This window comes from Protomyctophum parallelum (genome assembly GCF_964188405.1).
Source record: "Protomyctophum parallelum genome assembly, chromosome: 3".
Taxonomy (NCBI): domain Eukaryota; kingdom Metazoa; phylum Chordata; class Actinopteri; order Myctophiformes; family Myctophidae; genus Protomyctophum; species Protomyctophum parallelum.
Genome location: NC_139698.1, coordinates 44,141,942 through 44,155,200, shown reverse-complemented (window position 1 = coordinate 44,155,200; position 13,259 = coordinate 44,141,942). Strand labels below are relative to the sequence as shown.

Here is a 13,259-nt window from a genome sequence, read left to right as displayed (position 1 = left end):
CCGCTCAATGTTATTTCAGCTCCGGTGGTCAGCTCACCACCGGAGCGGTGGTCACCTCACCACCGAAAATCCAGACTATGAATAGGCCTTTAGACTTGCTACAGTGGTCACCACCTCAATACAACAGTACACAACATAGGTTCTGCACTGCAGTTGATTTGATGCGGGGACAACATGGCATCACATAACATGGAATGGCACTGCGTGTGGAATGTTGGATTGCTGCCAAAGGCCCCCTGCAGTGGGCTACCCAGCATGACTGTTAATTAGCACTGCTCGACTGGTGATTTCTAGGCCCTACTGTAGTGGCAGGGCAGAGACCTTTGAGGCCAGCTCAAATACAATGCTTGAAGTCTAATTCATACTTGTGGTATGGCTGTCATGCTCAGCAAAAGATAAGTGAAATAAAATCGGGGCAGAACAACAATCAAAGTAAGACCTGAACATAGAGCTGCTCTCATGTGTAAAACAGGAAGTCGTATTTGCATTTACCACCAGTGTGATGCTCTTTAGTACACAGGCAGAAGGACAAATCGTTATTTCTCTTTTCTTCACATGATGTCTTCGGCCTTCAGTAATTTCATAGTTAATTCTTCACTAGAAGTCATTATCATACACACTTTTGACCATTATGAGGTCGATTAGAGGATTCACAAGAGCAGTGAGTATGTGAAATCTTGTGACCTTGGCCCTGCTATACCCAAACCACCAAAGTGTTCACCTCCACCAAAGAGTTTATTCCCAGCTGCAAACATGAAAACGATCTCGCCTAAAAATGCTTCCAAATGCCTGAGTTGAAAATATTAACACCGCAACTCATTGCGTTGTTGTTGTTTCCAGTACAGCGTAAATATGCGGCACTCCCGGACATCTGGCATTTTTGTAGGTATTACCTCGTAAGAAATTACTGAAGCACACTTACTCAAGTGGACGATGCTGTCCTCAGGAAGAAGGAAAGCACTCTTACTGTCTTCAGGGCAGACCCAAACCCACCAGCGTAGTGGCCATAACTGAATGGGTAGAGACTGAGGCCACATTAGGGAAAAAAGTTCCATTCCTGGCCATGTGTCGAGATGCCCCTGAGCAAAACACTTAACCCTGAACTGAAGTGTGACCACTTGAGCAGAAATCAAATCAGCTGGGTGAAGCTGAAAACGGAATTCCTCCTGTGGGATCAAATGGGTGTTGTTGACTAGCAAACATCCTTACTCTTCATGCTATGAGCTGCTGTCATGCAGTGTAGCAGCTTTATGGGATTTGCTATTATATGAAAATGAGTTTGGGCAAGTCTCTGGTGTTCTGCAATGCAAGAGCTGACGCCACTGACTTCTTTCATTTGAGTTTTGTCACACATCACACCAGAGCATTTTTACTCCTATTTATATCAGCGACCTGCTGTTTTGGAACCCCCTGCACTGCTGAGTTTCTCTCTCTAGGTCATGATTATAGAGGATTATTTTTAGACTGTTAAGAACACTGTTGCTCTAATTTTAGAACCTCAGATAAGGGGGGATGTTTGTTATTGTTGCGGTTGTATATCAATGCTACCAACTTTTAGGATAGATGTTAATAATCTAAGCAAATTGCAAACAAAAGGGGCATCAACAAGTTTAAGATTAGGGAGTGATCGACTGAGAAGTTAGTTTTCTGTCCGGAATGAAAGATGCTCTAGAACGTGAAATTAGCTTAGGCCCATGTCAAATCCAGATTCATGCGTGAATATCCTTTTTTCATCCTGTTTTGGCGTAGTGAATTGTTTTTAGTTACATTTGCATAAATTGAGCTTGTGACTCTGAGCCATGGATCAGAATGGAAGGTAGTTTGATGGGGGAAGTTAAGCTGGGCAGATTTTGGCATGATGACTGGCCAGCTTTGAACCAGGCCAACTACAGCAGCATGGCCACCAACAGGGCGTGCATGGCATGCAGTGGAATCTCTGACATCAGCTGCGCGTCTTGTTTTGTGCATCACACCAGTAGTGTTTTTTGTCCATTATAAAAACTATTCAATGTCATTCAAATTTTTCTTTCTTTCAATTCTTGTAGATCTGTTGTTTTTGAGGAATGCTTGAACATATTTTAAAATGTTCTGTCTATAATGACAAAATGGTTAATATTAAGTTAACCACATAAACCCCAGCAAACCCTATTCTGGGCGAACATTCTGAGAAAATGGCAGCTCTGAGTGTTAGAAGTTGAAATGGGCACGGTGGCACAGTTTGTAGTGCTGTTGCCTCACAACTAGAAGGTCCTGGGTTCGATTCCCGCTGGGGATGCTGTGGGTGCTGGGGGTGTGTTCTCTCCTCCGTGTCATCAGTGCCCATACCCGAGGCGGGGTTGGCGAAAGGGCGTTTCTTTGTGGAGTTCGCATGTTCTCCCCGTGTTCCCTAGGGTAGGTACCCTCACATGCAGTAATCCTGGTCTCTAAACTACCTCCCCCTGGCCAGCCGGAGCGTCTGATGGATGGGAAAGGAACTGGTTGGAATAACGTGTTCCTTCCACTCGCTACATCCGGCCGGGGAAACTCTCCCCTGTTAAGTGAAAAGAAGCAGCTTGGACTCCTCATGCATAGAAGAAAGCATGAGGTCAGATAGATAATTGACACTGGGTGAAAAAAATGGGGTACAAAATCGTGGGATGAAAAAAAAGTGAATAGAGAATCAAATATTTAGTGACTTTTTACAGACATGTTTTGCAGGAGAGAGACATGTGTAGAGACATGTAGAGAAAAAAGGTGGGCATTTTCCATCCTTTTGTTGTAGCCGTCTATAGGCTTATTCACTACTAATTCTACTACTATTCACTACTAACTACAAGCTTAAGTAGTCTTCATTTTACACGAAGAAGCAGTTCTTTTCGCTAATAGACTTGAAAGCAATGTGCTGGTCCCTATAATTCACTTGGAAGAAAACGCCTCTGCAAATGTTCTGCACCACTGCAGTTCAGTTGGTTTAATTGATTTCTCTCCAATGACCTGCTTACTAGTATTTCCTTCCAAGGGAAGGGGAAATGGTCAAAGGGAAATGGTCAAAATCATTATATCGTATTGATTTCTGAGATGTAATTCAGTAACAAATACATTGGTCCTCTCCACTCCACCTGCCCCAGCGGTGAAACTCAATGTGAGACACATTGATGGTACCATTAGTGACACAGCAGTTTATGATCAGAACAACTGTCTAAATGCCTCTGAAGCTGGCAGAATCCTAAATGTTGTATCTCCAGCCATGGCCTTTATCATCTGTAAATAAATCTGTGATGAGGCTGTTTGAGAAAGTACTCGGAGGCAGTGCATTGACATGCTTGGCTAATGGATAACCAAACCTATTCTACAGCAGTCATCTCCAAGCCTCCAATTCCACACTACAGTGATGCTTAATGCTTATCATATGCTTGGGCATTATACAACACTACACCTTCAAAAAACATGTTGCTTTACTCTTCGTTAAGCTGATTTTATCAGTGAGATAGGACCAAAAAAATGTTGGCATAATTGCTGTACTCTATTGAACCTTTTTTCCTCTTCTTTTTTCTTTTTTTTTTAAGCATTTCTGTCATTTCTGAATGTTTCTGTCATCAAGGAAAATGCCTTTCAGCATGCAGTGAATTCTGCTGCATTTAGCTAGGTATTTAGTGCTCTCTGCCAAATATTTCTAGTTTTCTACCCAAACCATGAATCTTGACAAGCCCTTTCATCATTCTCTTGTCTTCAGCCTTCAGTAGAAAGCTGTGTTCTGTTGTTTAGTCTCTGTTATGGTGCTCTGTTCAGCTGCAGACTTAAGAAACTAAGGGAAAACTGTGTCTCCTCTCTCCAGTCCCTTTATCAGCCAGACAGAGCTCTGCCTCCTCCTCAGCCTCCTCATGCTGGCCTCTGAGGTTATGTAATGTGCCAGTGTGGGTTGGCTGGGCTCAGCCAGTAACCAGATTATGTCACTTCACAGATAGATGGCTGAATGACGGCGATCTAGCCACACCTTTGTTTTCTTCCGTCTCTGACTTCCTTCAGTAGGGAGGTGTCTGTCCATGACATGATTTCTCACCACAGTCTCAGCCCTATTTCGGGAAGATTCTGGAAAAATGCATTTGACTCACTGAGAAAGGATGGGCCCTGCCCACTCCTACAGTATGTTGATGTCTTCCATTCTAAAAACCCAAACCCATTTTAGCTGGTACTGTTAACATGTGATGTGATCGACTTCAAGTCTGCAAACTGTGCCACATCAGCCAAGTGTTGGTAAATGTTTTCTGTGGCTGGTTGTTTTATATACAGCGGCAGCCAGTCACTTGTTACAGTCACTGAGATCACAGAAGAGGTGATTGAGCTCAAATAGAACTGACACATTTATAGGCCAAGTCATCCATCATATTCTGACCATTAAAGGGAAAAATAATAGCTCAACCGTCCTCATTTGGTGACGTCTCGCTGCAGGCGATGCAGATAACAAAAATTATTTAAAAGCTTGATTCATGGCTGAATACAGTCTGATATATTTTCAGTTATAGCAGAACAGTGCAGCTCTTGGCCCTCAGGCCCTCCCTGCGCTCGCTCTTAACTGTAAAGTGAGGCTCATGTTTCACATGATGAATGACTAAGTGGGCCAAACATGAAATGGCGAGCTCTCTGTTGTGGAAGAATGACAGTTGATGACCCTGTGCCTTCTTTTTCTGCAGGCCCAGTTCTGCTTCATTTTGCATAGCTCTACAAAATCTGGTACTGTTGAATAAAAAAAAACAGGGTGCATGAGTTCATAATTAGTTGATGCTCACTCAGGCTTTGAAAAGGTAGGTTAGTACACTCCTTTCTCTCCATCTTATATAGGTCTTCCTGTTCTTACAATTTAGGCCATGTCATATTGAATGACCTTGCACAAATTGAATACACAGTGATATATGACAAAGCATTTGTAGCACAACCACCACATGCACAAGCCATGCTGTCCTGCTCTTTGTCTGCTAAGCACTGAATAGCCTAGTTTTAGGTAGATTAAAGGTAGATACTAGACACTAGAGTTTATTAATTAGCCTAATGTTGTTTCTATTGCATAGCATTAAAAAGGTCCTAGAACAGAATCATTCAGACTTCTTCAACACTTGTTGCAGTGTTGGCAGTGATGATGACCTTAATTGGCCTTGGCCAGCATCACAAAAACACATGGGGGTGAAGGGTTGAAGTTTCAACTTCTGATTTAAAACCAAATAATGAAAAGTTGTATTTGTACCTTGTGCCACCTACAAGGTACTTTAAACTGTCACCAAATTATATTTTTCATAAGAACAGCTTTCCAAATGTATGATACTAGAAGCGTCTAGTGCCACAAATCTGTGTCGCAGTCGCAGTGCGATCCGTGAGAGACACACACACCCACACACTTTATCTTGCCCACTGACCCTGTGTTTTCCGTGCTGGGCAGGTTCTGTTGTTGTTGACGACAACAACAGAACCGGCGACATAAAAACACGAAACAACAACTTGTTGTGTTTTTATGTCTCCGTGAATATAGTGTGTCCGCTGTCCGTGTATATTCTTGGGCCATCGCATCACGGAAAGGGAAACCATGGAGCTGGTTTGGAAACGCACTGGTAAAGGTCGGTGACTTGTCGCTGCTGCGTAGCGTGGGCGGCGCTCGGTCTATGACTTGCCAAACTGAACTTTGCACGAAATGTTCGCTTACAACTTGTTACCGGCTCAATTAATGTATATATGATAAGCATACATACTACACGGGACTGGTTGCACATCCCAAGCAGCTCAATGTTTTTTAAAAGGCCTTATGATTCCTCCTTTTGGAAGGAGAAAAAATTTATGTTGCCTAGTAGTATACAAGCTCACTTATAAGCTCACTTCAGAGTAATTGTTTAGGAAAGTTGCAGAAAAGAATGCAGACCCATTCCAATTTGGCCCCCAAAAAGGAGCTGTCCAATGATATGTGATGTTCTGTACAGCTGTTTGTTAGACCCTTGTCCCTGAATATGGTTACACCTTACGAGGCAAGGTGGTAGCCGTATGAAAGAACAATGTCAATGTCAGCGAAAAATAACATGCATGTTCAGCAACCCTTTTCTTGGTAAATGTGAGAAGCAAAAAGTAGTATTGAGTCCCTGCAAAGAATGACCCCCTACAGTGGCTTCAGCAGGCCGTGGCAGCCTCTCCATGTCTGCCTCAGTGATCCAGGCCACTCTCCCAGCCCTTGGCGCAACTCAGCACAGCTCAGCACCCACGTGTTGTCAGCAGCTCCTGTTATGCAACTCCCCCTTGTCAGACAAAAGCTCAGCCAGGCCCGGCACAAATCACTGACTGCTCTGTACTGGCAACGGCGTAGTTAATGTTAGCCAGTAACTCAGGCCACTGCCCAAGTCTCCTCTTATAAAACGTAAACATTGAAGTTTACTTGGCCCATGTTAGTGCAGTAGTTTTCTAAACTATTTGGTACATTGTTTTTAGGACACATCTGTTATGCTTTTGTTTTCATCTCCGCCAGGCCGGAGTTCATGATTTCACCCCTATCCGTCCGTCTGTTTGTCCTTTTGTGTTTTCATCAAAACATACTACTCCATACTACTCCTACAAATGTCATCCAAAACTCACACAAGTTAGTAGTACACACTACACAGCTCTGGACTCATGGGCCCTGTAGCAAACTGCGTGGCAAAGAATGATCTGCGCTCCGACCTAAGGAGCATTTCAGATAGGTCACTGTCAATGTAGAGAGACTCAGCGAGCATATGGACCATAAATGTGCACTAACTGGCTGAGCCACCAGGCACCCCCAGACCCCACATCTGGTATGTTTACATAAACAAGCTGTAGGGGGGGATTCGCCCGTTATTCCGACGGCGCATTAGTCTGACAGCGGGGCTTTGTGTGGGGTTAGGGCTAGGGACAGGGTTAGTAATGGGGCGAGTGGGACGAACGCACTGTCTGAATAATTATGCTGACCCGCTTTAGGGTTAGTGATTAGCTATGCTAGCGTAAATGTAAGAATTAGTATTAGCAGCCTATGGTTTTCCCTATTCAAAACTAATGAAACGACAACATTTAGTTGTGCAGTGAAATGTTAAAATCTTAAAGTGAAATGGCAGTGTACAGTGTGAGAATTAGACCGGATATGGAATTATTAATGCTTCAGCACTGCCGCATTGTGTGTTCTTTTTCTGCTATATTTAATCACAAATTAAAAATGAATGGTGCTTGACTGACTCATGTACCAAAATATGTAGACCACCTCTTACAAGCCCTGTTGTGTATTTTGTTCTCCCACCAATCTCGGGAATGGGTTTATGAACAAAGCATCGGCTTTCAGGAATGGTTGATGTTAGGAGTATGGAATGTATTAAGTATTTCTTTGGTCCGTCTGGATACATTTAGTCCATACATAAAGGGATTCTGATTTACAGTATCTTATCTGTAGGCTTTTGTACCATTGGTTCATCTCTAAATGTCTTATGATGTCTACTCTACTGATTCTGTATACTGTATTGATCCTGTTACTTTTTTCTTCCTGTATAAAACTGGTGTGAAGTGATGGGCAGTTGGGCACCCACAGTGGTTGCCACATGAAGTCACGAGTGAAAGCCTGACTTATGTTTTCTGAAAAACTTAAATATTTACCTATATAGCAGCATCAATGTTTTTTAATTTTTGATTACTGTACATACTGTACAGCACCCCAAGAGGGGTTCCCGTCCAGAATGGTTAGAACAGTTAGCAGCTCCTCTATCTCCCTCTGGTAGAGGTTTCACACAGAACCATATGGACCCATGACAGGATTTCATTAAGCCATAACTCGACTCCCGATACCATTTTTTTCAGACAGAGTACGAGTACAAGTACTTCATTTTTAGTACTTGCCGATACCGAGTACCGATACGAGTACTTTTTATTTTCGTTGACTAACCACTTATTTTACCCCCTTTTTCTCCAATTTAATTTCATTGTCATGCCCACACTTGTCAGTTGTCATTTTATGCTTGTAGATCGGCAGTTTTTGACGATTTGCTGCAGTGTTGGGTCAGACTTGCTCCCGTTGCATTCGTTCAGCCTAGTGTCAATTGGATGTTTTGGTACTCGGGTCAGAGTATTAGGGACGGACGGTTCCAAGTACCGAGTACTTTAGGGTGGCATCGACTTGAGTAACTGATACCGGTATCGGAACATCTCTAGAAAGAACATTGGAAATGACACCTATTGCTTCCTTACCATCCAGCCTTTTATTGCCATTCAATAAAACCACATTTACTGATTGATTATGGGGAAATTTGTATTATTGTAATCTATTAATATTTGCTGCGCAATGGAGTGATGAAACTGAACGGGCGAATGGAACCACGGCACAAATTAAATAATTTCTTTGAATAGACTATTATATAAACACAATTGAATTATGCTGACTATAGGAAAATTACATCCACGGCACAGAGATGTGTGGAGAATAAGGGATGTTGTGCGCTGAAGCAGCCTGACACCGGACATGCTCTATACCAAACTGATTGGGCATTACGGCTTGCAGGTGCTTTAAAACTCTTCTATGCGCTTTCCCAAATGTGTGTGGCCAAAATAAAACATTTGGGGAAAGCGAGCCAACACGGAACACTCTGTTACACACTGTTACACCTCCAGGCGCAAATAACGGTGTTGGCATAATGGATATAGCGGGTACCGCTGCACCAAAATACCATTTAGGGACAGTGCAAGCTGCCCTACCCGTAATTTGCGGGTAAGGGTACTGACGAAAATAGAGCCCTATATGTCTATCAAAGGGCTGGGCAGCAGAAAATGGGGGATAATCTAGCTCAGACTTTAAACTGAAATTACACTAATATGTTAAGGCAATACAAAACATGCCATAAATGTCAGATTTTTGTAATGGGGCTTCATGTTTTCTATTCTATTTTCTGTTGAGAGAGAGAGAGACAGAGAGAGCGAGAGAAGCCAGGCAGGCAACACGAGGCCTAATTAATGTTATAGAGTCAGACCATGCACATGAATTAGGCCTAATAGCCATATAGAATATTAGGAAATTAGGCCCGATTGCTACGCAGCAATAATATTAAGGACGTGTAGCATAAACTGTCAGGATTAACATAGCTTTTGGTACTATGGGAGCTGGTGTCACACTGAAGCCTGCATAGGAAGCTTTTGCAGAGTATTCAGAGAGTACTTAACTGCACAAGTACTGATGTCTGTTTCCTGTTTTTATTTTTTTGTTCGGGTTTATGAACAGCTTCCACTCGGCTACCATACGAATGTTGAACAAGGCATGACCACCGCCTGGCTGGTCCTGGACTTTTACTCACTTTTACTACGAGCTGACTTTCTTATACTTGTGGTTTTTACCATGTGGATTGTACCAGTGAAAAGTTACTTTTGTGGACCCTTAATCAAATATGCTATGTTCATGCAGCCTATGACATTATATATGTAGATACTTCATAAAAAATTGTAAACCTGTGATGGGACAATAAAGTAACAACAGGAGAGAGAGAGTGTAGGGGGATAGAGAAAGTCATAAGGTGAGAATGATGGAGAGGTGTAAAAAGAGTAAACTGGTGACTCATCCCATCAGAAGACAGTTCACTGAGTCAGATCTGAGGCAGGAACATTGGCAGGTATAGGAGCCAAGGGATCGGTGGGAATACACTAGAGTAGAGGTGGTAGCAAGGAAAGGCAGGCTCACGAGTCCACAGGCATTCTGGCTCCAGCTTGTTTAGGGTAACACCAAGTGAAGCATTCTGCTTAGGTTCGTAGCTATTGGAGATATTAGCAGACACTCTGCCTATTCAAAGAGAGCCAATTCTTTTCCATTTGAATCAGCATTGCTGAAGAAAAGTGCACGTGTGCTCAGCAAACCTCTGGATAAATAAATTATTTAGCTGAGCGATTTTAATAGACGGTACATTTTGTCTGGGTGTGTGTATTGATTACTCTGCATCCAATGAATCAGCAGCCAAGTCACGCTGCCTCACACATTTTGTCTTCATTGATTTTTAGAAACTGAAATGTGTGAAATTACTTTCACACATTTTTGCGTGAGTTTGCTTCTAAACCATCATAATGTACAACTTTTAATTTAGGAAGTAATAACACAGTTCTTTGCTAGTCAACGTGTCTCAGGCATTTACTGGTCATTTATTGTGTTCTGATGTAGACCTATTGGCTAAACAAACAACACTAGGAAGGTCTATTGCCTATGTCAGGAGTGCCAAAAAAGTAGATTGTGATACCAATAGATCACAAAGGCTGTGCAAGTAGACCACATGACATGCACCTAAAAATAAAGAATATATACAAACAAATATCACAAAACTCCTTTTTTCTGGCATCTGCAACTTGAATTAAGGTGACTTGATTGATTGGCTCCCTTGTCCCTTCACGGCTTCTATAGGAGAGAGAGGCAAACCAACAATGCAATCAGTAGCGTCAGTAGCATTACAAAGTTACTGTATATAAAGCGAGGCAAAGATCCCGAAAACCTTCCACTTCCATACAGAATGGGAGGAAGACTATTATTTCCCACATATATATATATATATATATATATATATATATATATAGTAAGTACAGAATCTGTACTTAAGTACAGTACTTGATTTACTCAGTTACTGTCCACCTCTGAGTATACCAAACATTTTGAAGGCCAATACAATTTACTTTACTTCATTTGTTTATTTAGATGGGACAATGCATATTAATGGACATTACATAAATACAATGTAAATACACCGGATTTAGCAAAAATGCTCATTTTCATCCGCATTCCCCACAGTACTTTACATTGGGAAACAGAGCATTAAAAACAAAACGTACAACACAAGGAAAGTACAAAGGTGTAAAGTGCATCTATATAATTTAGCAGTCTTGGTTATTGCTTTCAAATTATACAGGATTCAAGTAATACAGGATACGCTGTCAAAGTTGGTCACAGGTTTGGTTGTCGAGTAACCATTTTTTTAATTGTACTTAAAGGATGGAAATGACGGAGAATCTCTTATTGTCAGTGGTAGGTCATTCCAGATTGAACAGCCCTGAACTGAAAGGATGTTTTTACCAAAAGCGGTTTGCCGGTACGGCACTTCGCAGTCCCTTCTTGCAGTTGCCCTAGTGCCTTCTATCAGGCTTCCTTTTCATGAATTCACTTAGGGGAGGTGGGCACAGACAGACCATGTAGGGTCTTGTATATAAAACCTGATTAAAAACCTTAAAATTAGCAAAACTCAAGAAACTATACCTCTGAAGGATATTACAGTGGTGATATATGAGTGTGGTTTCCTTTTTTTATTTACTTTCGCCTTTATTTTTAAATAGAGGGACAGAGTGACAGTAGGCTGACAGGAAATGGGGAGAGAGATGGGGGGGGAGGGGGGGGGGGGTGACACGCAGCAAAGGAGTATCAGGAGTCGAACCCACGGCACACTGCCAGGCTGGATTGCCAGCCAAGGTGCTACGCCAGCCGCCCGGGCCATGAGTGTGGTTTCCTATCGAACACCTTTAGCGCACTCTTATATACCGGTAGCTGTTTATACCTGTGCAAGACCCGTTTGTGAAACAGTATTCAGCGTGTGATAGGATCATGCATTGGAGATAGGATTCAGTGGGTGATTGAGCAGCACTAACTGTCAGGAAGGGTCTAATTTGTTTAAAGTTTTGAAGGTTGAATTTGATTGTGTTGAATTATTATGTTTTATACAGTTATCTAAGAACTCTTTGACATCTTTTTTTTAATACCTGTGTACTGTATGTCAATATTAACCCAGTACTCCAATAAAAATCACATTAATTTAAAGATGCAACCATTAACATGCCCTCTTTTTAAAGCTAATTTTCTGTAATATTTAACAATACAGTAAAATATTCCATCGTGATGTCAATGATACACATTTGTTTATATACAATCATAGAGTTGAGTTGAATTCTATCTAAAACATTAGTTTTGCCTTGACATCATCATTTAAACAAATATATACAATAAAATATTGAATGGAGAAATAAGTTCTGACAGCTTGACAGCAATTTCATGTTGGCTAATATGCTAATTTTCTACTGCCAAGAAAACGAGGTACAGTAGTAATCTGAGTGACCAACCAAACAACTTCACGGGGATCATATGCAAATTTGAGTAAACACATTCATACGTCTGTTGATAGTGGACAAAATAGCTGTTGTGACTGAGCCATGTGACTGAGGAGTCAAATGTTGCAAAGCAACATGACATTTGCACATGAAGGGGGTCGATGGGGTTATTATGTTGGTGTAGCTAGCTGTTTGTTGTCCTAGTTTAAACTATATAAACAACTTAATTCTCTTGCTTGGCTTATCATCATCATACTATCATCATCATCATCATCATCATACTATAATTCTAACAATGTCTGTCTGTGTGTCACTGTGACTGCCGTAGCTCCTTACTGCCTGCACCAATCACTCCCACTTTTCACACAGGCATTGACCATAATAATATGGAGGGCGTAACAAAGCCCTTTTTTCGATTTGACACATTAATGATTATTAATGAAATTATTAGTCAATTACAAACGCACCCGGGCGCAGTACCCCCCACGGCCACAAGGGGGGACAAATATCTCACAACGGGTAAGGGCTAGTAGTGCTAACATTCTAGAAACCATGTTATTCATCACCAATATGAATCATTTTGAGATCTTGGCTTTTAAGAGACTATGTTTCAGGGAAACCTCAGTGTTTTTGACATATTGAATGATGCACTTTGTGGATCAACAATTTTCCAAATTAGATGTAGGCCTCAAGCTTTCTCAAATGAAACTCTTTCAGCTTCACTGTTATACTGACTTTTTTCTTCTTTATTTTCATTCCAGGTGTGGTAACTTGAGGCAAAGAGCCACCCTCAACCCCTCCCCTCCCCCTTGCTGTCGGGGTCCTGTTGGGGAGGTTGGACCCCCAATACATTTTTTCTCTGTCCTGATGCCGCCCGTCACCCTTTAAATTCATGATCACATGACCGTGGATATGGACGCAGTCCTGTCCGACTTTGTCCGTTCCACTGGAGCAGAACCAGGCCTGGCCAGAGACCTGCTAGAGGGTGAGTGATGGTTGACCTGTGTCATTTCAGACATGAGGAAAATAACTCCACTCACTCTTTCAAGATCTCAAGATGCGTATAGATCTCGATATGTGACTATATACATGACCATGTCAAGTCGGAAAACTAGCGTTATGCTGTGATTACTTTTTTCACAATGGCAGCATTATACACTAAGGTTTCAGACATAGGGCTCATGTTTAATGGG

The 13,259-nt window shown here is 41.8% G+C and overlaps 1 protein-coding gene across 1 annotated transcript in view; it reads left to right on the top strand.

The window, feature by feature from the left end:
- The window catches only part of otud7b (OTU deubiquitinase 7B), a 39,965-nt gene that overhangs the window by 7,455 nt on the left and 19,251 nt on the right, over window positions 1-13,259 (top strand). Inside the window, exon 2 of the mRNA XM_083760611.1 lies at window positions 12,828-13,051. Coding sequence (XP_083616737.1) covers window positions 12,967-13,051 — 85 coding nt within the window. The 5' untranslated portion in view covers window positions 12,828-12,966. The remainder of the gene's footprint in view (window positions 1-12,827; window positions 13,052-13,259) is intronic.